Below are 24,342 nucleotides of genomic sequence, written 5' to 3' on the forward strand. Positions count from 1 at the left end.
AGACTCTCTCAGATAAATTATGCATCGTTTTTTGCTAGGGTAATGTTGCATTATATGATTAAACGTCACATGTTCAGCCATGTTGCCTTATTGCTGTTGCACGCGCTGAGTAAGCATGTTTTCCGCGTCTTTATTTAAATATAACTATGGATGTCAACATTGTGTATGTGCTGAAAGCTTCATTTATGATTGTTGCCTTTGGTGGAAGTTCGGGGAACTGCACTTTTTTATTTTATTTTGCCTGGCATTTACAATACTTATGTAAGAGAAGAACACATGTTTTTCTTTTTTATGCATTCTATATAGTAAATAAATGTGATCAAAAGTCTGCTTACAATAGAGCCTATAAAAGCCCTTAAATCAAAACACCTCGGTTAAGGTTTTATATGCACGCTGTAAGTATACAAGTAATGTAACAACGGGCACATTTAGAATAACATGTAATATTTAGATACTTGGATCATTTTAAGAACACGCGGCGCATTCATTTGAAAAATTAATCACGATGTTTGCTTTTTTGCCCTACAACATCACTGATACAACATGAGAGCCAACAAACATAACAAAACATCACTTACTGTACGATGTTTGCTGTCATTAGAATCTTGTTATAGTCCCATTGAGCACCCCCCACGACCCCGAACGGGACAAGCGGTAGAAAATGGATGGATGGATGAGATGAAGAATGACCATAATCCTCAGTAAGAAACAAGGTGGGGGGGCGGGCGACCAAGCGTCTTTTCGTGTCATTTTTGCCATTTCCGGGCCCTAAATGGCTGTCAAAGTGTACCAACATGTCGGATTACATCCTCAGACTTCTTCTGTCCAGGTGAGATGCATATTTTATGATCTACAATAAACTTCCAGGGAACAAGGAAGTGAGAAAGCAGCAGACCACTCGATGATGTAAACATAGTGACACGTTGGGGATCACGGCGCCACTATAAATGGAGTATTTGTTGCAGGTCCCAAGTAGCCAGGACAAGCAGTCAGATAATAATGTCCTGTTAAACAGGAGGAAAAATCCCACAGAACGTTTCAGTTGTTTACAGAAAGTTCGCTCTCATCAGAATTTATTAACAGAAATTACAAATACACAATTCACTTAATTTCCCATATCTTTTGTCACTTTGTATTATCATGTCAATGTCTTCTACTTTATCGTCAACTCTATTTTCATCTAAACACTCAATAAACCATCATTAAAGCATCACTGTTTCACTGGAGTTATAATTACCATAACAATACTGTATGCCTTTCACATATATTTTCACATATCCATATCATCACTCCAAAACATACAATATAGTGCCCAATTAGACCTTAATTCACTGTCTTGTCTTTCTCAGGAATATTCACCTTTAACTTAATGCACTTTTTAGCAACATTCATTTAAGCACTTTACTTTTCTTCATATTCTTCTTCTTATAATAGCAGCTTTAAGTTACTGTACCGTATTTTCCGCACCATAAGGTGCCCTGGGTTATAAGCCGCGCCTTCAATGAACGGCATATTTCAAAACTTTGTCCACCTATAAGACGCCCCGTGTTATAAGCCGCATCTAACTGCGCTAAAGGAATGTCAAAAAAACAGTCAGATAGGTCAGTCAAACTTTAATAATATTAAAAACCAGCATGATGTTGGCGCGCATGGAGTCGTATATCAACATGGACGGAGCTGCGTGAAAAAAGCCACCCGGCCTCTTCACGTAAACTTACCTTAACCACTCGCTCATCTTTTCTTCATCCATCCCTTCGAGTTAGCTTTTATGATGACGCCGGCTGGAAAGGTCTCTTTTGGCAAGGTCTTCCTTTTGAATATCACCATGGGTGGAAGTTTCTGGCCATTAGCATGGCAAGCTAGAACCACAGTGAAGGATGACTTCTCATTCCCTGTGGTGCGAATATTCACCGTACGTGCTCCCGTTGTATCCACAGTGCGGTTCACAGGAATATCAAAAGTCAGTGGAACCTCGTCCATGTTGATAATGTTCTCTGGCCGGATCTTTTTTTCAGCTATCTTGTTTTTACAATATGCACGGAAAGTAGCCACCTTTTCTTGAAAGTCTTTAGGCAGTTGCTGTGAAATAGTAGTCCGTGTGCGGATGGAGAGATTGCGTCTTTTCATGAACCGGATCCCTGTCGCTTAGTAGGAGCCATTTTGTGGTCTTTACAGATGTAAACACACAAAGGAAATGAAACGTACGGTAATATCCGCGCGCTTTTTCTTCTTCTATGCGGGCGGGTGGTTGCTTACAGTAGAAGAAGAAGCGCTTCCTGTTCTATGGGGGCGGGTGCTTACCTTGGCGGTTGCTTGCGTAGAAGAAGAAGCACTTCCTCTTCTACGGGGAAAAAAGATGGCGGCTGTTTACCGTAGTTGCGAGACCGAAACTTTATGAAAATGAATCTTAATATTAATCCATATATAAAGCGCACCGGGTTATAAGGTGCACTGTCAGCTTTTGAGAAAATGTGTGGTTTTTAGGTGCGCCTTATAGTGCGGAAAATACGGTACTTGAAATGTTAATTGACCATCCCTGAGAGCTTTACTTATATAAGCATGTCTAAACACAATAAAATAGCATGTAAAACCTATTTCAGAACACACACATTATACAAAAATACATTATAAAATCAATAAGAAAACGGGAGCTCTAATTTGGGAGTCTGAATTAGGATCGGAAGTTCCTATATAAACATTGCGCACTCACGTCGCCATTTTGTATTGATTACTGCAGTCAGACTACTGTGGTCTGTACTGGAATCATTCAAAAACACTAACTACACCTTGCAAACACTTTAGAGTTAGGCTCCACCATCAGAACGTGTACTTAAAGTTATAATGATCACATGGATATCATTCAGTGAGTTGATTCACCAAAACTAACCTGTTAAACAGGAGGAAAAATCGTTTCAGTTGTTTACAGACTGGTCGCTCTCATCAGAATGACAAGAAGCTTCCGGTCTGCAGGTATAGCATTCAATTAGGAAGAAACGCTCTACTGTCCCCTACTGACCAATGTGAATACTGATGAATGTGGCATGACAGCTCCAAAACCGAATTCAAACCACAAAATAAAATAAATAAACCAACACAAAAATGTGACACATTATAGACGGGTCACATATTGTTGGCACTTTTTGGATGTTTTTTGTTATTGGCTTTCATGGGCAGAGCAGAGAACGTCGCATTGGCTCCATTGCAAGCGGACTTTTATTTACATTTATTTACGAGTTGCAATGCATTAAAAAAAAAATCCATCGTCATGTCTTTCATGATTGTGAACGAGAGACAAATTTAGAAAAAAAAATTGCAGTTCACCTTCATTTCTTGTAGATTTTGTTCATATTTGCCTTCTTTTATTTAGACTGGCCGAAACACTCGTAGCAAAAATGTGTTTTAAGAACTCCGAAACAAGATAAAACACAAATAATATCAAGATTATACTTAAATGGGAAATACTAATTGTTAAAAGTATATCAAACAAACCTTTAACTTGTGCGTTCTTCAACTCGATCTGCTCCCTTGGACTGGAGTGCATGCATGCCTCTTTTCTCGTTGTTTTTTTGTACAAATCTAGCAAACTTTTCCCCTTCTTGATTACTTCTCGTGGAACTCTGAATAATCGTTTATCCTTTTTGTGATTTGAACAATTCCAACAGCCTAAAACAACGCAAGCATAGAGCATTTTTTGGGGGAGAAATGCAAAATGCCACCCAGAACGCTATGACAAGACTCTTGCTGGCCCACCACTTCGAGTCTCCCATATTTGATGAGTCGGACGTGCCGTCAGGTGAATCCAACCTATAGTTGCACTACCTCGACCTTGTTTTTTGACATATAAAGTCATGTTTACCTGCGCTACGCCTGGCGTCTCTGCATTTTGGGGTTCATGACCGACAGAACATAGAATGATCGAGCCGAGTATCATGTGGCCTTTGTGGTAGGGGGGCAAAGTGTCGACCCTCCGCCAGTCCGCCCTCCATTAGTTTTGAACATTTTTAAAACGTCTGGAATCTGTTTTGTAAGCGGAGCACTGCTGTCAGGACTTGTCCTTGTATGCTTAACTTTATTTTGTGTTTTTCTTTATATCTGTATTACTTCCTGTTTGCCTTCACCACTCCTCTGGCCTGAGGCACATCTGTTTGAGGTTGTCAATCAGGATTATTTATATTCCAGCTTGCCTTGCACACAATCATTCTTATATGTTGCTTGTGGCAGGCTAGCTTAGTGTTTCTTGTTAAGCTTGTAATTGCACGCTCCCTGCATAGATAGAATAGAATGGAAAGTACTTTATTGATCCCTGGGGAAACACATCGCTCACAATAAACAAACACTTAGGTATTTTTTACATGTGAATAATATAAATACAGTCATTATACAGCATTATTCACATGTGAATAATATAAATACAGTCTACTATACAGCATTATTCACATGTGAATAATATAATTACAGTCTATTATACATTCAAGTACAGTCAAAAAGGAACATATGCATTATACAGTCTGATGGCTGTCGGTATGAAGGACTTCTTTCCACAAAAAATAAGGTCAAAACACATGAACAGGAGGGAAACATCAGTTATGTATTATGTAAAACGGTATGCGTCAGTGGCTTTCCTGAGCAAACATAAACTCTGTCCTGAGCTTCTTCATCCTCGTCATCGTCAGTGACTTGCTGTCAACATGTCAGAGCGCAGAGCAACCATCTTGTCAACGAAGCCGCAGTTCCTCAACTTGAACAATCTTGCCTGTGAGAGCGTCGGTGCCAAGGTCAGAACAGTACATGCTAATAAACGACAATTATATTAGTGCAGTGTTTTTCAACCTTTTTTGAGCCAAGGCACATTTTTTGTGTTGAGAAAATGCGGAGGCACACCACCAGCAGAAATCATTAAAAAACGAAACTCAGTTGACAGTAAAAAGTCGTCGTCGCGTTTGTTGGATATGACTTTAAACCATAACCAACTATGTATCAATATAGCTCTTGTCTCAAAGTAAGGGTACTGTCACCACCTGTAACATCACACCCTGACTTATTTAGACTTTTTTGCTGTTTTCCTGTGCGTAGTATTTTAGTTATTGTCTTGTGCTCCTATTTTGGTGGCTTTTTCTCTATTTTTTGGTATTTTCCTGTAGCAGTTTCATGTCTTCCTTTGAGCAATATTTCCCGCATCTACTTTGTTTTAGCAATCAAGAATATTTCAGTTGTTTTTATCCTTCTTTGTGGGGACATTGTTGATTGTCATGTCATGTTCGGATGTACTTTGTGGACTCCGCAGTAAGTCTTTGCTGTTATCCAGCATCCTGTTTTTGATTACTTTGTAGCCAGTTCAGTTTTAGTTTTGTTCTGCATAGCCTTCCCTAAGCTTCAATGCCTTTTCTTAGCGGCACTCACCTTTTGTCTATTTTTGGTTTACGCATTGGACACATTTTTTACCTGCACGCTGCCTCCTGCTGTTTCCGACATCTACAAAGCAATTAGCTACCGGATGCCACCTACTGATATGGAAGCGTATTACACGATTACTCTGCCGAGCACAAGACAGCACAGACACTCAACAACAACACATCATTTGCAGACTATAATTACAAGTTTGCAAAAAATATTTTTAACCCAAATAGGTGAAACTAGATAATCGCCCACGGCACATCAGACTGTATCTCACGGCACACTCGTGTGCCGCGGCACAGTGGTTGAAAAACACTGTATTAGTGTACTGGTATATTATATGTGGCGGTGTCCACCAGGGGGGTGTCGTGTGTGTGTAATGAAGTGTTCCACAAACCTATTCCCTCAGACTAACTTTTACAAAAAGAAAATTATACTTTTATTTACATTTTGGTAACATACATTTTCATAATTTCTTTCAACTCAAAGTGAATATGGTTGTTTGTATTTTGTGTGTGTACGTGTAAACATATTTGTCACAGCATCTATAAAATGCTACAACATTTTGTATTTAAATATATGCAGTATACCAGGGGTCCCCAAACTACGGCCCACCAGCGTCCAAAATCCGGCCGGAGGGAAGTCCAAAGTTAAAAAAAAAAAAAAAAAAAAAAATTTTTTTTTTAAAATCCGTCCTTTCTAATCCATTTTATACCGCTTGTTACTCTCGATGTCTACGAGCCGCTCAGGCAATGTAGTGACGACTATGACTGGTTTAATATGGATTAGTAATCACTTCAGGGTGTCGGGTCAGGACAGCTATTATTCGTTCAGGTGAGTGCAGGAGAAATAATAGATTGTCCAAGTCCAGATTTGCAGGTTCAATTGTATATTGAAGACTTGCATGAGTTGCTCGTTTGTGTGTGTGTGGTTTCCTATACAAACAAATACAATCATTATAAATCAACTATGTGACCACAATGCAATGAAATATAGGCACAAGCCTGCCACAGGGCTGTTAAATATACATCACTTAGCTGTGTATACACAGTTTACATAAATGTACAGAATTTGAACATCCCAGCCCTAAGTAATGTTATGATTAATATAATGTAAATAGCATCACAACAATAATTCTAAATTGTCAATTGGGGCTAACAAACATGTCCAATGCTACAAACAGGCCCCAATCAGGGTATGATATTCAGCTAGCAGTTAGCTTGTGAACCTGATGCCAAACAGCCATTAGACTACAATAAAACTGACTAAATGAGTTGCAATACAGTTTTAAGCACACAACAAGTGATATTAAAGTGTATATAAAGTAACTCACTTTGTATTGACGCACACTGCCTGTAAGTGTCGTTGAAACTTACACTTAATATTTTTGTTTTAAGGGTTAATATTTTTTGTTGAAAATGATTATGGTTGTGAATTCATGTTACATTTTTTATAAATAAGACATATTTTGTTTACTATAAAAAGGGCAATTTATTTCCTTTGTTACACCGCTATTCTCGCGAGGTTTTGGTTTACTATTGGAAGTTGCGAGACCTGCATTCGCCCAGACATGCAAAGGACTTTGAGCGAGCCATCAGCAGCAGCAAGAACATTTAGCTAGCTGAACAAGTATGCACAAGACTGAAATATTTGCTGCCCAAGAACCTCCGAAGTGGCAGGCGGCCACGAGTTTTCACGGCATAAACCCAAGTAAAGAGCCCGTCTTTAAGAAGCCGTGCCTGTGTTGTCATTTCGGAGCCACAGTGAAAACTCGCCCAGCCCAGCGCCGGTGAGAAGCACGTAAAGACGTCAGCAGGTGCAGTGGGTGACGGTACCGTGGTGCGACACCAGAGGACGCCATTACCAAAGCTCATTACACACAAGCAACCAAGCAATGCATGTAAAATGTTATAAGAATGAGTACAGTGGAAATTAAGAAAGGACAGTGCTAAAGGAAAAACGAGTGGTTTAAGTCAAGTTTAAAGGTCCACTATAAGTTTCTACAGCAAAAGTTACTTGATTTTTACTGTATCTCAAAGTGATGCATTGTTGTTGAATTAAGAGTTTTGTGCATTCTGCTTAAGGTCAAAACAGCATTTTAAGTTTCTAAAAAGATATTTATAAGTTAAAGTTCAACTAAGCAAATTTGAAGAAGTATTTTTGGAATTTAAACAGTGTGTTAACCAAACGCTAAAGATGACTGACAAAGATAAAGAAGAGTTACCACTTAACGAAGTTGCAGAACATGATGAAGTGCAAGCTACAGAACAACAAACTGTTCGTAAAAGTGAAAGACTAAGAACATTAACCGAAAAGGGTAAAGAGCTTCAAGAGGAGAAACTAAAGAGACTCCAACACAAATATGCACTTGTTTTTGAAAAATGGAGATATGAAGCAAGATTGAGCAGAGTAATGCTGAGAAAGGAAGCTTCAGAAAGTGAATTAAAGGAGTTAATCAATAACATAAACATCACTTGTAAAGATGTGCAAGTCGTTTATGACCAGATACGTCAAATACAATCTCCTGAAGCAGACATTAGACGTAAAGTTGATGCATGCACGTCATTCTCCGGATTTATAGTCAACAGAGCTGAGAAATGGCTTGGAGGAGACATTGAGGATGACGAAGAATCGTGGCCAGATGTCAGATCATGCTTAGGATCTGAAAGATATAGATCAAGGTCAATATCACAAAGGTCCAAAAGTGGTTCAGGACAATCCTGCTCACAAATAATAAAAAGAATGGAAGCTGAAGCTGAAGCAGCTGCATCTCAAGAAATACTAGCAGTAATGGACGAGCAGGAAAAGGAAACAGCTGAACTACAAAAATTGGAACTTGAGAATTTTGCAAGGCAACAAGCAATAGAAGTGCAGCGTAGAAAGATCGACCGCTTGGAAGAAGTTAAGAAAATGAATGCTGCCAAAGCTCGCGTAAAGGTTTACGATGAAGTTGAAAGTACTGCTGAAAGTCGAAGTTTGTTACACAGTATTAAAGCAGCGAGTGAAACCCAAGCAATCCTTATCACACCAAGCACTCCCTTTCAAGCTATAAACACAACCCAAGTCTTTCATGCTACAAGCCATGCGTTTGCTCCACACATTCAACAAACTCCTATCATACAAGCAAAGGCCACAAGTCAAACACTCAAAGCATCAAGTCCACCATTCATCCCTCAAGACACACAAGTTCAAATGGTTGTAACGCAACCACAGTCAAATTCGGATCTAGTTAGCATACTAGCAGAAGCAATAAGTGCAAATCGACTTCCAACTCCAGAACCTGCATTGTTCACTGGAGACCCACTAAAGTTCAAAGACTGGCAGTTGTCATTCGAATCCTTAATTGAAAGAAAGAACATTCCCAAAAATGAGAAACTTTACTATCTCAGGAAGTATCTCGGTGGATCTGCAAAAAGAGCAGTAGAAGGATGTTTCCTATTAGGCACAGATGAAGCGTACGACTCAGCTTGGAAAGTGCTGGAAAAGCGTTTTGGAGATCTGTTCACCATAGGAAAATGCTTCAGAGACAAGCTTCATGGTTGGCCGAAAATAAGCTACAAAGATGGAAGTGAGTTAAGGGAATTTGCTGACTTTCTTGGAAGTTGTGAAGCTGCGATACCACACATAAAGGTATTAGAAGTTCTCAATGATTGTATGGAAATTCAGAGACTCTTGTTGAAACTTCCAGATTGGTTGACTACAAGATGGAACCGCACAGCCATGAAAATAAGACGAACAAATAATGGAGAGTATCCATCCTTCCGCACGTTTGTGGAGTTTGTGTCTATGGAAGCTGACTTAGCGTGCGATCCCATAGCCTCAATGCAAGCACTCAAAGGTTTGGACACAAGTAAACCCAAACATTCACGCAGTCAAGTCATTCAAGCAGAAGCGTTTACTACAAACTCAAGTCACTCAAAAGGCTCAGGTCACACAAATACTGTAACCTATCTCTTCTGCAAAAGGAATGGCCACACGCTTGATAAATGTTTCAAGTTCACGGAAAAAATGGTTCAAGATCCTATCAAGTTTGCACAGACAGAAAAGCTGTGTTTCGGATGTTTAAAGACTGGACATCATTCAAAGAAGTGCGATAAAAGGAGCACATGTGAGAAATGTCAAAGGAGACATCCTATATGTCTGCATGACGACAAGTTCATGGAACGTAAAAAGGCAACACCTGCAAAGAGTGAAGATAACTCTCAAGACAAAGTAGACACTAAAGTCACAAAGGATGAAGACAAATCTACCGCAATCTCTAACAGGGTAACTCAAGACACCTCAAGCACATTGACATCCTCTATACTACCTGTCTGGGTCTCATCCACAAACCACCCAGAGAAAGAAGTTCTAGTGTATGCGCTTCTCGACTCACAGAGCGATACATCTTTCATCTTGGATGAAGTAGCTCATGATCTCAACACAGATAAAAGCAAAGCCAGTCTGCGGCTATCTACTATGTCCGCCAAGTCAACAGTTATACCATGTGAGAAGCTGGTAAACCTTCAAGTCAGAGGATATAAGTGGGGAAAGAATATCATATTACCACCAGTCTTTACTAGAGAGTTTATCCCAGTTAACAGGTCACATATCCCGACGTCTGAAACCGCTTTGAGGTGGCCTCATCTGGAAAAGCTAGCAGATAAGTTACCACCAATGCTCGACTGTGAAGTTGGCCTTCTTATCGGCTATAACTGTCAACAAGCCCTTCTACCAAGAGAAGTTCTTGCAGGCAAAGAAAACCAACCCTACGCACAGCTAACCGATCTCGGCTGGAGCATAGTTGGTTGCTCGTCTCAAGTCCACAATCACAATGATGCCATCGGCACAAGTCACAGACTCATTGTGCGTGAAGTAACTCCTGTGTCACAACCAGCAGTTGAACTCAAACAAGAAGTGCGTTTTGTATGCAGAACTCAAGTAAAGGAAGTCAGTCCTATTGATGTGATAAAGGCTTTGGAATCTGACTTCTCTGAGCATGCAACAGACGACAATCCAATTTCTCAAGAAGACATTTTGTTCATGACAAAGGTGACAAAAGGCATACGACAAAAGGAAGACGGTCACTACGAACTTCCACTACCATTCAAAACAGACAATCCAAATCTTCCAAACAACAAACAATATGCTGAACACAGATTGTCTCCATTGGAACGTAGACTCAAAAGGGATGAGAAATACTACAAGGATTATGTCAAGTTTATGGACGACATCATAACCCACGGAGACGCAGAAAGAGTCCCAGTACAAGAGCTGGATAACACAACAGCGTGGTACATCCCTCACCACGGGGTTTACCACCCCCATAAGCCTGCAAAGATCCGCGTGGTTTTTGATTGTTCTGCTCGTTTCCAGGAAACATCTCTCAACGATCAACTTCTGACTGGACCAGACCTCACCAACGCACTTGTCGGAGTGTTATGCCGCTTCAGAAAGGGTCCCATCGCCTTCATGTGTGACGTAGAGAGAATGTTCCATCAATTCTATGTTGTCAAGGAACATCAAGACTACCTGAGATTTCTCTGGTGGGACAAAGGTGATTTGAACTCCGAACCTTCAGTGTACAGGATGAAAGTGCACCTTTTCGGGGCAGCTTCCTCTCCTGGATGCTGTAACTTTGGACTCAAACATCTCGCATCTCAAACTAAAGACAAGTTAAGCAAAGAGACTGTCAAGTTCATCCAAAGAGGTTTTTACGTTGATGATGGACTTGCTAGTGTAACGTCAACAGCCGAAGCTATAAAGCTGGTCGAAGAGTCAAGAGCACTTTGCAAGACAGGCAAACTCCATTTGCATAAGTTTGTGTCAAACAATAAAGAAGTGCTCGAAGCAATTCCCCAAGAAGAACAAGCTCAAGCCAAAGACCAAGACCTGGCTCTTGGAGAACCCCACGTTGAACGCGCACTCGAAGTACAATGGTGTATCGAGGCAGATGAATTCCAATTCAGAGTCCAAGTCAAAGACAACCCGTTGACAAGGAGAGGGGTGCTCTCGACAGTTGCATCAGTCTATGACCCCCTTGGGTTTGTCGCCCCATTCATACTGATTGGAAAGCAAATACTCCAAACGTTGTGCAAAGACAAAGTAAATTGGGACGACGATCTCCCAGACCACATACTACCACGGTGGGAAGCATGGTCGAGAGACCTGCCCAAACTGGCAGCTCTGAAAATCCCACGAAGTTACTCACAAGACAGCAATGTTGTACAGTACGAGTTACATAACTTCTCAGACGCAAGCCTAGAAGGTTATGGCGCATGTTCATACGTCAGAGCAATAAGTAAAGAAGGAAAAATCAGTTGTTCACTAGTCATGGGTAAAGCGAGAGTTGCACCGACTAAACAAACCACCATACCAAGACTCGAAATATCATCAGCCGTGACTTCAGTCCGCAACGCAGATGTAATCAAGCGAGAACTGGAAATTGAAAATCTCAAGGAATATTATTGGTCAGATTCACAAGTCATATTGGCATACATATCCAACGATGCAAAAAGATTTCACACATTCGTCGCCAATCGAATCCAACGAATAAGACAAAGCACAAGTCCTGAAAAATGGCAGCATGTCAGCTCAGAAAACAACCCTGCTGATCATGCCTCAAGAGGTTTAAGTGCAACTCAGCTGAAAGAATCAAACTGGTTAAAAGGCCCAGATTTCCTTTGGAAACAAGATATTCCAGTCAATAAGGAAATGGTGGGAGAGATCGAAGAAACGGATCTCGAACTCCGTAAAGGTCACACGCACACAACACAGTCAAAGGAAGCAAACCCAGTGCTAGAGCATTTACAGAAATTTTCCGATTGGTCAAGAGCAATAAAGGCCATCGCCAGACTCAAGAGATTCATCAAAGAATATAAAGGTATCCAACAAAGAACGAACAAAGTCACAGATCTTGAAGAGAGAAAGGATGCAGAAGTGTTCATCATCAAGCTAGTGCAAAGAGAAGCTTTCCCTGAGGAAATAAAGAAAATCCGATCTCAAAAAGAAAATTCTCTACACAAGCACAACAGACTAATACAGTTGAATGCTTTCCTGGACAAGTCAGATGTTCTCAGGGTGGGAGGAAGATTATCCCAATCAGCCTTACATCATGATGTGAAACATCCCGCAATTCTTCCCAAAGAATCTCACGTGTCAGCCCTACTCGTCAAACATTACCATGAATGTGTACATCACCAAGGAAGAGGCATGACTACAAATGAATTGCGTGCAAATGGAATATGGATCTTAGGATGTGGAAATGTTGTTTCATCGCACATCTACCGCTGTGTTAAGTGTAGAAAATACAGAAAAGCTACAAAGGTCCAACAGCGACAGAAATGGCAGAAAGTTTCAAGAAACCTGCAAGTAAATGATATTGTGATCATACAGGATGACAACGCTCCAAGATGTAAATGGAAACTAGCTCGAGTGATAGAAACTTTGGAAAGCCCAGACGGCAAAGTTCGAAAGGTGAAGTTGAAGACCAGTGAAACCACTTTTGACAAAAGGAAACCACTGACGAGACTGATATACCTAGAAAGACCTATTCACAAAGTCGTGACCCTACTTGAGACTGACTTACACAGTAAAACAGACTCTAACCAGGATACTTCTTAAAAAATCACATTGAGAGACAATGAGTGATTTTGGTGGGAGTGTAAGTGTCGTTGAAACTTACACTTAATATTTTTGTTTTAAGGGTTAATATTTTTTGTTGAAAATGATTATGGTTGTGAATTCATGTTACATTTTTTGTAAATAAGACATATTTTGTTTACTATAAAAAGGGCAATTTATTTCCTTTGTTACACCGCTATTCTCGCGAGGGTTAGGGAACCCTAACCCTGAACAAGTATGCACAAGACTGAAATATTTGCTGCCCAAGAACCTCCGAAGTGGCAGGCGGCCACGAGTTTTCACGGCATAAACCCAAGTAAAGAGCCCGTCTTTAAGAAGCCGTGCCTGTGTTGTCATTTCGGAGCCACACTGCCAATTAAACAATTGACATCGAAGTTCACCGTAACTTTCAGAGCTTGCTGATGTAATGATGCGTTCAATGCCCCCTCCTGTGTCGTAAAGTGAACTACACTCAATCAACCCAATGACACAAAGAGAAAACAAGCGTTACAGAGACAGTACTCTTTTGTACAGGCGAGTCATATTGTCTAAAAATGCATTTTCCCGTCGATAACGTGACATAACGTGGACCCCAACTTAAACAAGTTGAAAAACAGCTCACTCTTTCAGTCAATTAGTGCGCGAGGAATATATACAGTATATATAAACATTTTAGGGTGCATTAAACATATGTTTCTTATTGCAAGTTTTGCTACGTTTTGGGGAGCGCATTGCTGCGCTGGTAGTGTTCCTTCCAAGGCAGAAGACAAGCAGGAGTAGCGTGCAGGTAAGATTAAGGTATTTTTAATAAATTAAACGCAGGACAAACATACAACACTGCGGACGCTAGCAAGCGTGGAGCTAAACAAAACCAAAATGTCACCAAGGGTGAAAAACGAGGAATGCTAGACAAAGATCACTAGAGCGAGGATAAAAACCGGGAGAACGTAACTGTTGCCTATAGCACACATTGACCCAGCAACTAATGCTGGGTGACAGGAAACTATAAAGGGGAGTGATTAACCAAAACACCTGGTGGGAACACTAATTGCAAAACTAAGACAGGGGAGGAGAATCAGTGCCCATGGAAACCAACAGAAAACAGGGAAAGAGGGTGCACCCAGGAAACAGACTAAAACAGAAAAACTAACAAACCCAAATCATGCCATGACCCGGGTGACGGATCATGACAAGTGTGTCCTTAAATAAAATAGTGAACATACAAGACAACTTGTCTTTTATTAATAAGTAAGCAAACAAAGGCTCCTAATTTAGCTGCTGAAGTATGCAGTAACATATTGTGTCATTTATCATTCTATTATTTTGTCAAAATTATAAAGGACAAGTGGTAGAAAATGAATTATTAATCTTGTTCATTTACTGTTAATATCTGCTTACTTTCTCTTTTAACATGTTCTATTTATACTTCTGTTAAAATGTAATAATCACTTGTTCTTCTGTTGTACTTTTCAGAGGCGGTATAGTACCGAATATGATTCATTAGTATCGCGGTACTATATTAAATATACTAATAATAATGGATTATATTTATATAGCACTTTTCTAGACACTCAAAGCGCTTCACAGAGAAGTGAGAAGCCATCATTCATTCACACCTGGTGGTGGTAAGCTACTTTCGTAGCCACAGCTGCCCTGGGGTAGACTGACGGAAGCTATATATATATATATATATATATATATATATATATATATATATATATATACAGTATATACAGCCCAGCCCCCAGCCAAATTGTTTTTTCGTTTTTTTTTTTTCATTTTATTTTTATTGACATCCAGCATCAGACATTCCTATCCATCCATCCATCCATTTGCTACCGCTTATTCCCTTTGGGGTCGCGGGGGGCGCTGGAGCCTATCTCAGCTACAATCGGGCGGAAGGCGGTGTACACCCTGGACAAGTCGCCACCTCATCGCAGGGCCAACACAGATAGACAGACAACATTCACACTCACATTCACACACTAGGGCCAATTTAGTGTTGCCAATCAACCTATCCCCAGGTGCATGTCTTTGGAGGTGGGAGGAAGCTGGAGTACCCGGAGGGAACCCACGCAGTCACGGGGAGAACATGCAAACTCCACACAGAAAGATCCCGAGCCCGGGATTGAACCCAAGACTACTCAGGACCTTCGTATTGTGAGGCAGATGCACTAACCCCTCTTCCACCGTGCTGCCACATTCCTATCCATTACATCATATTCACATAAATCATATATCTATTGTCTGCCCTAAATGTCAAAATATTTTTGTTTATATCCCATCCATACCCCCCCAAAAAAGAAAGAAACAACAAAAAACAAAGTAATATCTATAAACACATGGATTAAATAAACAGAAAAAAAAGGAAATAGTAATACATGAATAATAATAATAATCAGAAATAAAATAAAATATAAACAGATACATATATATATATATATATATATATATACAGTATATACATACACTCACATACATACATATACATATATATATATATATATACATACATACATATACACGTATAGGGAGTAATTCCCTTTTCTTTTTTTTTTGCAGTACAATTGCTAATTCGAAAAATTCTGGTTTATGGGGCGTGACATAGTTGACCCAATTTTCCCAGTATGAAGTAAATTTCTCCAATTTATAATTAATAAAGGCAGTTATCTTCTCCATTTTATATATGTCCATTGTTGTTTCCATCCATTGCTTCAAAGTTGGGCTCTCCTGGGCCGCATTGGGTTAAAACGATTTGACTGGGCTCCAGCCAAATTGTTTTAACCCAATGCGGCCCCCGAGTCAAAAAGTTTGGGGACCTCTGCAGTATACTGTGTGATGTATAGCTCCACAAACCAATAAAAAATGTTAATGAAGATTAAAGAGTTTTGTTTAATTGTTCATGCGTATTCGCTTTGTTTGGGGTGAAAACGCTAATAAATGTTACAAAAATAAGGGGTTCAGTGCTAAAGAGCCGCATGCGGCTTGAGAGCCGCGGGTTGCTGACTTCCAGTCTAAACCAACCAACAAGCCTCAGTATAAATGTAGTATTAGGTAACACAACACAGACAGTGTGCATTGAATATGTAGGATGACAAACTTGTTAGTCTGTTCTACTCACTATAGGTACACTCTGTCGAGTTGTGTGTGTTGAAACATGGCGCCGTGGGTGTCTCGTCTTCTTCAACGTGTTGAAGTCCCAAGTTCTTGTCACAAGACCTTGGCACATTTTTAAGCAATAACATTGAGTTTGATCAAATCAATTCATGCAGAGATTCAAGGAAAAAAAATCTTGTGGTGAAAAATTAATGTTTAAAATAACAAAAAATAATTACAAAAAATATTTTATATTTTGACCATATGAAACTTAAATAGTCCATCCATCCATTTCCTAACGCTTGTTCCTCTCTGGGTCGCGGGGGTGCTGGAGCCTATCCCAGCTGCGCTTGCCCGTAAGGCGGGGTACACCCTGGACAAGTCGCCACCTCATCACAGGGCCAACACAGAGAGACAACATTCACACCCACCTGTACCCTGGTACACACTAGTCACAAAAACATTGATTAACTTAATTTGCAATACAAAAACCAGTTCACAAATGTAAGTTTAATGAACTATACCTCTAGGTGAGTTTTTACAGTGAGTGTGTGTGTGTGTTCAGGTTGTATTTGCTACAGATGAATGGTTCGCGCCAGCTGCTAACCTGCTCAAGGTACATACACATACACACTTACACACATACACACATGCACACACACAATAGCAGAGGTGTGGACTCGAGTCACATGACTTGGACTCGAGTCAGACTCGAGTCATGAATTTGATGACTTTAGACTCGACTTGACAAAATGTAAAAAGACTTGCAACTCGACTTAGACTTTAACATCAATGACTTGTGACTTCACTTGGACTTGAGCCTTTTGAATTGACATGACTTGACATGACTTGCTACTTTCCCCAAAACCCAAAGATGAAAAAGTTATTCGGGAGCGCTCCGTATTTTTCATTGTGTACTTGTCTATCAGCGTTGCGTGTGTCAGCTGGTGTGCTCTCAGTACAACAGCCAATCAAATTAGATCTACTTTGTTTTCATCACACAGCATTCATCCAATCAAATTGCAGGACAACCAACGAAGAAGACATGTCCAAACCACACGCCAGTGAACAAAAAATGATACCTAAAATAATTTCGTTTGGGTATAAAAATTACGAGGTGGTCAACACAAAACGGTTTGCAGTATGCAACACATGCGGTTCGAAAATTACTGATGGAGAGGCAACAACTTCCAACTTCATCTGGCATTTGAAGTTGCACAAAGAACGGTAAGTTTTGAATGTAAGATAACGTTTATTGGCTAAGTAACGTGACTTTTATTTGCTGTGTAGTTAAATCAGTGAGGCTGTAAACTCACTGCTAACGTTATAACGTTATTGCAAACACGGGAATCTGTTGCAGTTCACTACCTTATTCATACTTTTTGTTCAGTGATTTTTTTTAAGCAGGGTTACGTTAGTCAATATATCACACGTAACGTTAGACGGCGGTCAGCAGCACCGCTTATTTTAGCCACCTAAAAAAAGACAAAAATAGTAAAATAAAGGTAAAATAAATACTACGCCCCCATCGTGCACAAATGACTGACAGACTCTTGGCTAATTTGGTCTTTTGCAAATGCAATGCAGCATAGGGCCCTGACATATAAAAAGTACAACTTTTTTGTTATGTTCACGTATATGTCATGTTTTTTCAATGTTAACACTTTTGTACAAATAAGTACATTTGCACTTTATTTTTTAATGTGTTTGTTCTGTAAAGGAATGAGTTAATGTTTAAACTGACTGGTTAATAGTGCTATTATAAAGTGCAATGTCAGCACAATTTTCTTTCCTGCAATTTAAAATGCACTTGTTTTAATAAATAAATACAGCGTTTGAAAAGCATACACAATCTGTGTTAATATATTAGTCTGTGGTTAAAAGGACTTGAAAGGACTCGAAACTCAAAATGCAGGACTTAGGACTTGACTTGAGACTTTCCAGTCTTGACTTTGGACTTGACTCGGGGCTTGCCTGTCTTGACTCGGGACTTGACTCGGACTTGAGGGCAAAGACTTGAGACTTACTTGTGACTTGCAAAACAATGACTTGGTCCCACCTCTGCACAATAGTGTCATATCACAGCATGCTAATACGCTATGTTTACGAAAATTGGTCATCATGACACTTTGTTTTCTGCAGCGAGAGCCTCCACAGTTCAATACGTCTGCCTTCACCCAATTTGGGAAGTGGATGGACGGCTGGGAGACAAGGAGGAAACGGACACCAGGTGAGTGTCAGACGCCCTCTGTTGGGATCCTGCCAGCATCACTACGCTAATGAGCTAATGCAATGAACTCTAGTTCTTTCTGTCGTCAGGTCACGACTGGTGCCTCATCCAACTGGGGGTCCCGGGCCTTGTGTACGGTGTGGATGTGGACACGTCTTACTTCACAGGGAACCACCCACCTCACGTGTCCATCCAGGGGGCGTGTCTTGGTAATCACCGCCGCCTTTTGCCACCCAAAATAGATTCCCATTCGATCCGCTTCCTGTTTTCTAGAACAAGAACCCAACCTCAGCCTGGAAGGAGACAGAACTGGCATGGCCGCCTCCGACAGCCAGCTGGCGTCCGCCGCCAAAGTAACGTCGCCATGGCAAAATGACAGCCTGCCGCTCACGTCGCTAACGTGTTGCTCTACATGATTGACAGCTACGCTCAGAGGCGTGGCCAGAGCTGGTGGGCATGTCCGAGCTGAAGCCGGGATACTCGGACTGCTGCCACAACTACTTCCTGGTCCACTTCACGCACAGGGTCACACACCTGCGCCTTAACCTGTACCCTGGTACACACACACATACAAATGCACACACACTCACACAGACTCAGCGGTCCTGCTTGATTCAATTCCCTCAGATGGAGGTGTGGCGAGATTGCGTGTGTTTGGAGTCGGCCAAAGAGATTGGTTGTCAGTTCCGTCCAATCAGGACATCGACCTGCTCTCTATGGCGAATGGGGGAGTCTGTCTTGGCTTTAGTAACGCCCACTTTGGCCATCCACGCAATATGATTGGTATGTTCTATTCTTCGCTTTTTTAGTCCTTTTAGTCCATTCTCTAAATTACAAACCCCGTTTCCATATGAGTTGGGAAATTGTGTTAGATGTAAATATAAACGGAATACAATGATTTGCAAATCCTTTTCAACCCATATTCAATTGAATGCACTACAAAGACAAGATATTTGATGTTCAAACTCATAAACTTTATTATTTTTTTGCAAATAATAATTAACTTAGAATTTCATGGCTGCAACACGTGCCAAAGTAGTTGGGAAAGGGCATGTTCACCACTGTGTTACATCACCTTTTCTTTTAACAACACTCAATAAACGATTGGGAACTGAGGAAACTAATTGTTGAAGCTTTGAAAGTGGAATTCTTTCCCATTTTTGTTTTATGTAGAGCTTCAGTCGTTCAACAGTCCGGGGTCTCCGCTGTCGTATTTTACGCTTCATAATGCACCACACATTTTCGATGGGAGACAGGTCTGTACTGCAGGCGGGCCAGGAAAGTACCCGCACTCTTTTTTAACGAAGCCACGCAGTTGTAACACGTGCTGAATGTGGCTTGGCATTAACTTGCTGAAATAAGCAGGGGCGTCCATGAAAAAGACAGTGCTTAGATGGCAGCATATGTTGTTCCAAAACCTGTATGTACCTTTCAGCATTAATGGTGCCTTCAGAGATGTGTAAGTTACCCATGTCTTGGGCACTAATGCACCCCCATACCATCACAGATGCTGGCTTTTGAACTTTGCGTCGATAGCAGTCTGCATGGTTCGCTTCCCCTTTGGTCCGGATGACACGATGTCGAATATTTCCAAAAACAATTTGAAATGTGGACTCGTCAGACCACAGAACACTTTTCCACTTTGCATGAGTCCATCTTAGATGATCTCGGGCCCAGAGAAGCCGGCGGCGTTTCTGGATGTTGTTGATAAATGGCTTTCGCTTTGCATAGTAGAGCTTTAACTTGCACTTACAGATGTAGCGACTAACTGTATTTAGTGACAGTGGTTTTCTGAAGTGTTCCTGAGCCCATGTGGTGATATCCTTTAGAGATTGATGTCGGTTTTTGATACAGTGCCGTCTGAGGGATCGAAGGTCACGGTCATTCAATGTTGGTTTGAGGCCATGCCGCTTACGTGGAGTGATTTCTCCAGATTCTCTGAACCTTTTGATGATATTATGGACCGTAGATGTTGAAATCCCTAAATTTCTTGCAATTGCACTTTGAGAAACGTTGTTCTTAAGCTGTTTGACTATTTGCTCACGCAGTTGTGGACAAAGGGGTGTACCTCGCCCCATCCTTTCTTGTGAAAGACTGAGCATTTTTTGTGAAGCTGTTTTTATACCCAATCATGGCACCCACGTGTTCCCGATTAGCCTGCACACCTGTGGGATGTTCCAAATAAGTGTTTGATGAGCATTCCTCAACTTGATCAGTATTTATTGCCACCTTTCCCAACTTCTTTGTCACGTGTTGCTGGCATCAAATTCTAAAGTTAATGATTATTTGCAAAAAAAAAAAAATGTTTATGAGTTTGAACATCAAATATGTTGTCTTTGTAGCATATTCAACTGAATATGGGTTGAAAAGGATTTGCAAATCATTGCATTCCGTTTATATTTACATCTAACACAATTTCCCAACTCATATGGAAACGGGGTTTGTACATAGCATGGAGTGATGCTATGTAACGCCATGATGCTAACGTGACATTAATGTGATGCTAATGTGATGCTAACTTGATGCTAACATGACACTAACCTGACGCTAATGTGATGCTAACATGACACTAACATGACGCTAATGTGACATTAATGTGATGCTATCGTGACACCAACCTGACACTAACGTGGTGCTAACATTATAACAAAACTAACGCTCACATAACACTGATGCTAACGTGACACTAACCTGACGCTAATACGATGCTGACATTACATCAATCAATCAATCAATGTTTATTTATATAGCCCTAAATCACAAGTGTCTCAAAGGGCTGCACAAGCCACAACGACATCCTCGGTATAGCCCACATAAGGGCAAGGAAAAACTCACCCCAGTCAAACTAATGCTCATGTAACTGTTCTGGGTCGGCACAGTGATGAGACTTTTTCCACTGTTCTCAGCTTTATTTCTTTTCCTTCCAACCTACGGGCGACAATCAGACAATGTCGGTATCCCGTCTTTCTTTGGCTTACGCCCTCAGCCATGTAAGACTAGAGGGGGCGGGGGGGTTGCCCACATATGCGGTCCTCTCCAAGGTTTCTCATAGTCATTCACATCGACGTCCCACTGGGGTGAGTTTTTCCTTGCCCTTATGTGGGCTCTGTACCAAGGATGTCGTTGTGGCTTGTGCAGCCCTTTGAGACACTTGTGATTTAGGGCTATTTAAATAAACATTGATTGATTGATTGATTGACTTTTCTGTGAGGGGAAGAAGGGAGGGGCTACACAACCCTGGATGACTACAGGAGCTCAGGAGGGACAAAAATATATCAAACCGCCCTCTCACAGGCGAGCAGAAAAGAGAACTATTTGAAGATAAAATTCACAAACAAAATATAATAAATAACAATGGTGTATTTCAACTCCGTTACACCCACATAACATGACATTAATGGGTTGTACTTGTATAGCGCTTTTCTAACTTCAAGGTACTCAAAGCGCTTTGACACTATTTCCACATTCACCCATTCACACACACATTCACACACTGATGGCGGGAGCTGCCATGCAAGGCCCTAACCACGACCCATCAGGAGCAAGGGTGACGTGTCTTGCTCAAAGACACAACGGACGTGACTAGGTTGGTAGAAGCTGGGGATCGAACCAGGAACCTTTAGGTTGCTGGCACGGCCACTCTCCTAACTACGCCACACCGTCAACCGTTAAACTGACGCGAATGCGATGCTAGTGTGAAACTAATGTGATGCTAACGTAAGACTAACCTGACACTAATGTGGGGCTAACGTTACACCAAACTGACGCTCACATAACACTAAGCTGACAATAATGTAATGCTAACATGACACTAACCCCACGCTCATGTGATGGTAAGATTACACTAAACTGATGCTAACGTGACGCTTACATGACGCTAACGTGACATAATGTGACGCTAACATGACGTGAAGTTGCTTTTCTTTATTGCAGGCATGGGTTCGGGCTGCAACATGGCTGACGGCTGGGAGACGGCGCGCAGACTGGATCGACCCAAAAAGCTGCAGGTGATGAACCAGGCAGTGTTGGTTGGAGTGGGCGAAGTTACAACATGTTTGTCGCCTGCAGGTGGACCAGCGCGGCATCCTGCAGCTTCCTGGTTATGAATGGGCGGTGTTTCGTCTGGGTCACAGGGGGGTCATACGTGCTGTGGAAGTGGACACAGCCCACTTCAGAGGTGCTTGCTACACCCCACCGCCGCGCTTCAGGGCATGGGAGTTTTTTTTTTTTTACCCAACGCCATTTGTCCTTGCAGGTAATTTCCCTGACTCCTGCAGGGTGGAGGTGTGCACCTTGACCCCAGAGGAGGAAGCTCAGTGCCTAAGCTCAAGCTGGAATTCTGGAAAATGGCGCATCCTGGTCCCACCACAGAAGGTTGTATCATGCCAGCTCAGCGAAACGTCCACACCGCTACTTGCTTGGCTTTATGCTTGAAAGCACTTATATGCCATGTTTGGTAGCACCAAGCTAATGCTAACATTATGTGTGTGTGTGTGTGTGTGTGTGTGTGTGTGTGTGTGTGTGTGTGTGTGTGTGTGTGTGTGTGGGCAGCTCCGGCCTGATGACAAGCACATGTTTATAGTGGACGACATGCACTCCCCCGTCACTCACATCCGCCTGGTCATTACTCCAGACGGAGGAGTCAGCCGCGTGCGACTTTGGGGCCAAGTTGTCCCCATGACAACAGCTCACTCTAAACTCTGATTTGGTGTTATGAGGTCTATTTGCAACTATCACTTCCTGTCGATCTTTCGAATGAAAGTCTACATCAGGGGTGGTAAACTCATTTTAGCCCAAGGGCCGCATGGAGGAAAATCTGTGCACACGTGGGCCAGAATATTAAAAATCATGGCATTAAAACTAAAAAATAAATTGTTTTCTGTCTTACTTTGGCCAAAAATAGAACAAACACATTCTGAAAATATTACAATAAAAATATAGAAAAAAATACCGGCAGCAATAAAGTTTAGAAAGTGAATTTATGTTTATAACTGAATACATTTACATATGCATAAAAATGTGTTTTCTTTTGTATTATTATTTTAATGAATTAAGTAACGCTTATGACAATCTTTTTCCAAAACACAATATAGATTGTGAGATATAACAGGATAATGCATACATTTATCATTTGTTTTCAAAACGGTTACAAAAAAGTGGGACCCCAAAAATGTACTGTGGGACCCCATTTTTATGACTTGATGGGGTCCCTGGGATTCCTAAATTCCTAAAGCCAACACTGGTGGAGTATTGGTGCGTGCAAAACAGCAGCAGGCGGCTGTGGCCTGCAGGCCGTTTCTAATACTAATCAAATATCATCCAAGGGGGTCATAGATAATTAATTCACGGGCCGGATCTGGCCCGCGGGCCTTGACTATGACACCACTGCTCTACATCATTGCATTGTCAGTTTAAATTTGTTGCTGTCCAATTAGAAGCTGTGTCCATGGTTACAGCTCATTAGGGCTGTCAAGTGCCTGGTGAGTCCATTTGACACATCAGACACTGTCAGTAGATACATTGACTTTTGACATTCTGTAGTCACACGCAAGCACACAATGTAGGGCAGTGAATGATGGTTGTGACCTATAAAAAAAATTGGGGTGGAGGGCCCCTGCCCCCATTCGCCATCTGCTGCTCACCAACCGCCAGGAGTGGACAAAGAATACACACTTGACCCACTTTAATTGTCCATCTGATGACCCCTGACCCCGCCAGCCTCAGCCTGTGACTCTAAGGCCCCCCATATTGTCTTCATTCTTGTTACTTCCTGTACAAATTCTGCTTCTCTTGACAAAATTAAACTTAAACTTTCATTGAAAAATATATAAATAGCAATCATGTTAAAGTAGTCAAGTTTAATATTAGTCATCTTGTTCATTTATAGTTGACATATTTGATATTAGTCCTCATGTTTAAAAATAGTTTATCGTGTTTAAAAAGTCATCATGTTTAATAATAGTTATCCTGTTTAAAATAGTAATTATGGTAAAATAGTAATCACGTTAAATAACACTTAT

The 24,342-nt window shown here is 41.1% G+C and overlaps 1 protein-coding gene across 2 annotated transcripts; it reads left to right on the forward strand.

Moving 5' to 3' along the window:
• The first annotated feature begins 4,631 nt into the window (after positions 1–4,631).
• On the forward strand, positions 4,632–23,258 carry allc (allantoicase). Of its 2 annotated transcripts, none has more exons than XM_061929090.2 (11): positions 4,632–4,775; positions 16,658–16,708; positions 18,235–18,322; positions 18,412–18,531; positions 18,596–18,675; positions 18,746–18,878; positions 18,950–19,105; positions 22,256–22,329; positions 22,391–22,499; positions 22,578–22,696; positions 22,874–23,258. In XM_061929090.2, exons 1-11 carry the CDS (start codon positions 4,689–4,691, stop codon positions 23,024–23,026), a joined length of 1,170 nt encoding a protein of 389 aa, XP_061785074.1. In that variant the 5' UTR covers positions 4,632–4,688; the 3' UTR covers positions 23,027–23,258. The 2 variants fall into 2 exon arrangements, with proteins under 2 accessions (XP_061785074.1, XP_061785076.1); XM_061929092.2 differs by lacking the exon at positions 4,632–4,775 and adding an exon at positions 15,595–16,533.
• Positions 23,259–24,342: the final 1,084 nt, after the last annotated feature.

Source organism: Nerophis lumbriciformis, linkage group LG34, assembly GCF_033978685.3.
Source record: "Nerophis lumbriciformis linkage group LG34, RoL_Nlum_v2.1, whole genome shotgun sequence".
In the NCBI taxonomy this organism is placed as follows: domain Eukaryota; kingdom Metazoa; phylum Chordata; class Actinopteri; order Syngnathiformes; family Syngnathidae; genus Nerophis; species Nerophis lumbriciformis.

Coding starts and splice junctions, on each gene's coding strand:
- allc (XM_061929090.2), top strand. CDS start 4,689: ATGTCAGAGCGCAGAGCAACCATCTTGTCAACGAAGCCGCAGTTCCTC. Junction 16,709..18,234: donor CAGCTGCTAACCTGCTCAAG/GTACATACACAT, acceptor TGTTTTCTGCAG/CGAGAGCCTCCACAGTTCAA. Junction 22,330..22,390: donor ATCGACCCAAAAAGCTGCAG/GTGATGAACCAG, acceptor TGTCGCCTGCAG/GTGGACCAGCGCGGCATCCT.